This window comes from Ursus americanus, chromosome 5 (assembly GCF_024610735.1).
Source record: "Ursus americanus isolate L20-20 chromosome 5, mUrsAme1.1.p, whole genome shotgun sequence".
NCBI classification, from domain to species: Eukaryota; Metazoa; Chordata; class Mammalia; order Carnivora; family Ursidae; genus Ursus; species Ursus americanus.
In genome coordinates, this window is record NC_142131.1 from 46,983,342 (window position 1) to 46,986,013 (window position 2,672).

The window sequence follows — 2,672 nt, forward strand, 5'->3', positions numbered from 1 at the left end:
ACGAGGAACGAGTGGGAGAAGGGGAAGCCATCCAGGCTGCAAGTAAGGGGAAGGGTCACCCTGGGAGAGGAGGAGGTCCCATCTATCCCCGTGACAGTGACCAGTGAGGTTAGCATAGGTCCCGAGTAGGATGGCAGAACTGAGTAGGTAGCCCCCGTGTCCAGCAGAAAGGAGATGGACTTACCCACTACCTGGAGCGTGACCCTGGGCTCGGCCTGGGTGAGAGGGGTGTCCGAGTCTGGGCTCTGTCAGTCGTCCTCCAACCCAAGTAGCTGGAAGGCTGGACTTACCGTCTCGGGGTTGCCCCCGCGTAGAGGCGCCGAGGATCCCCAGAGGTTAGGGCAGTCCGATTTCCAATGCCCCATCATATGGCATTGAGGACACGGTCGGGTGGGCGCCTTTGGGTTGGGACATTGACGAGCCCAGTGCCCCTCAGCTCCGCATTTGAAGCATGCCCCCGGTGGGGTACGGTTGGCTGCCCCCGTCTGCTGGCTCCTGGAGCCGGCCGGCCGCAGGGCCGCTACCAAGGCCTGGGTCTGTAGCTGAACCTTCTGCTGGAGCCTGGCCTGCCGTTTAAGCTCAGCCGCCTCCTCTCGGGAATTAAAGACCTTAAATGCCATTTCACCAGGTCGGAAATGGGGGTCTGGGGGCCCTCCTCGGCCTTTTTAAATTTTTTTCGAATATCTGGTGCTGACTGGGAGATAAAGTGAGTGGCTAGGACCGTGGCCCCCGCTGGAGAGGCCGGATCTAGACGGGTGAATTGGGTCAAGGCCTCGGTTAGCCGGTTAAGGAATACAGCCGGGTTCTCGTCAGGGGTCTGAATGATTTCCCTGATCTTACCATAATTTACAGCTTTATTGGAGGCCGCCCTCATCCCGGCGATGAGGCACTGGACCGTGCGGTCGCGGCGTCGGCGGCCATCTTGTCCGTTCTGATAGTCCAGCCTGGTTCTACAGCTGGCACCGCCTGAGCGACGGCCGACATGGTGGCGTCGGTAAGATGAACCTGGTCGGCATGCTCTCGGGCGGCAGCCTGGATACGTTCCCTCTCCTCAGTGGTGAGGGTGGTGGTCTGGACAACATGTAAGTGTGCCAGGTGAGGTCGTAGGCCTGGGCCAAATATTGGAATTCTTTGATGAAATTATCTGGGTTGGCTGAAAAAGAGCCCAGGCGCTTTTCGATTTGGGAGAGGTCCTGCAGGGAGAAGGGCGCATGGACTCGGACGACCCCTTCGGCCCCGGCGACCTCCCTCAGGGGACAAACCAGGTCGGGGGAAGGATTCCGGGACCGGGTACGAACGGAGATGGGAGGGGAAGAGAGAGAGTCGGGGGGTGGGGGGGGTGAGCGGGGCTCAATGGCGGTCCCGAGGCGTAGAACTTCAGGAGCCGTTGGAGTAGCCGGAGCTGGGGACGGCTCTGGGGTCTGCGGGGGATTAGGGGATACAGGCGGCTGAGGAACGGGATGGTAAGGGGGGGTGGAGGTACGAGGGGGGCCCTTATGGGGGGCCCCGAGAGGTCCTCAGGAGGTTCAGAGAGAGGAGAGAGAGAGGGTGGATCAGGGTCCTTGGGAGCAGTAGGCGGAAGGGTTGGAGGGGGAGAGCGGGCGAGGAGGACCTGAGAGGTGGAGCAGCGGGAGCATAGTGAAGGCTGAGAGCGTAAGGCCCAGAAAGCCTGGACATAGGGGACCTCGGACCATTTGCCTTGGCGTCTACAGAGGTTGTCAAGATCCATGAGCACCTGATAATCGAAGGTGCCTTCAGGGGCCATTGTGATTGGTTGTCCAATTGATATTGGGGCCAAGCGACAGTACAGTAATGTATGAGGCGTCGCCTTCGTAGGTCCTGATCCAATTTTAGGGCTCGAAGATTGGCCAGGAGACAGCCCAGGGGCGTTTTACCGTCGAATCTGGACTGAGAGGTTCCCATGGCCCCTTTGCCTATCAACCCAGGGCACGGAGAAAGGCGTCCCTTTGTCCGTGTGCTGAGTCGTGGTTCGGAGGGGAGGGTAGTTGCAGCGGAATGGGGACGTCTCCCAATTCCTCGGAACTACGGGGGCCACCAGGTGGCCGGAAGGGGGGGCTTGCCCTGACGCAGCCACGATTAGGACAGGGCGTCCCAGAGGAGGATCGGGGACCAGGGAACACTCACCACAGCAAGTTCCGAGAGATGTTTGGAGAGGGAGAGAGGGGTCCCAGTCCGCTTGAGAGGAGTAGAGAGCCACCGTGCCGAAACAGGGGCTCGATCTCCTCCCGGGTTTCGGCACCAAATGTTAGGTTTTTCTCGTCGCCAATGAAATCAAGACCGCAAGGCAAGCATGGTTCAAGGGATGAACTTTATTGCAAGCACCCTCGGGCGAGGTTCCACGACTCAGGAAAGAGCGGTGAGTCGGGGAAGTCGTGCCCAGGGCAAGGCAGCAAGGGTTTTTATTGGGTACTGCTGGGGGGTGAGGAAAGTCGGTAGGACGGGTTTCGGTTTCCTGCCTAGGTTTTGGTTTAAATCTTGACGGGAGAGTCGGCCATCTTGGGTGTCTGGGCCCCTTTTTCTCGGCCAGCCCAACAGTATATTTTGTTTCCCTTCATTCTCTTTTCACTCCCACATTACCTCCCTTCTATAAAAGTGGACTCTATATATCTATATATCTATATATCTATCCAGTATTCTAAAAAGGATTTGAG

At 58.5% G+C, this 2,672-nt stretch overlaps 1 protein-coding gene across 1 annotated transcript; it reads right to left on the reverse strand.

Moving 5' to 3' along the window:
* Positions 1 to 248: 248 nt before the first annotated feature.
* LOC148110095 (uncharacterized) lies at positions 249 to 1,923 on the reverse strand. The gene is made up of 3 exons (XM_087861910.1): positions 1,809 to 1,923; positions 979 to 1,109; positions 249 to 608 (listed from the first exon to the last, which is right to left on the reverse strand). Exons 1-3 carry the CDS (start codon positions 1,921 to 1,923, stop codon positions 249 to 251), a joined length of 606 nt encoding a protein of 201 aa, XP_087718036.1.
* Positions 1,924 to 2,672: the final 749 nt, after the last annotated feature.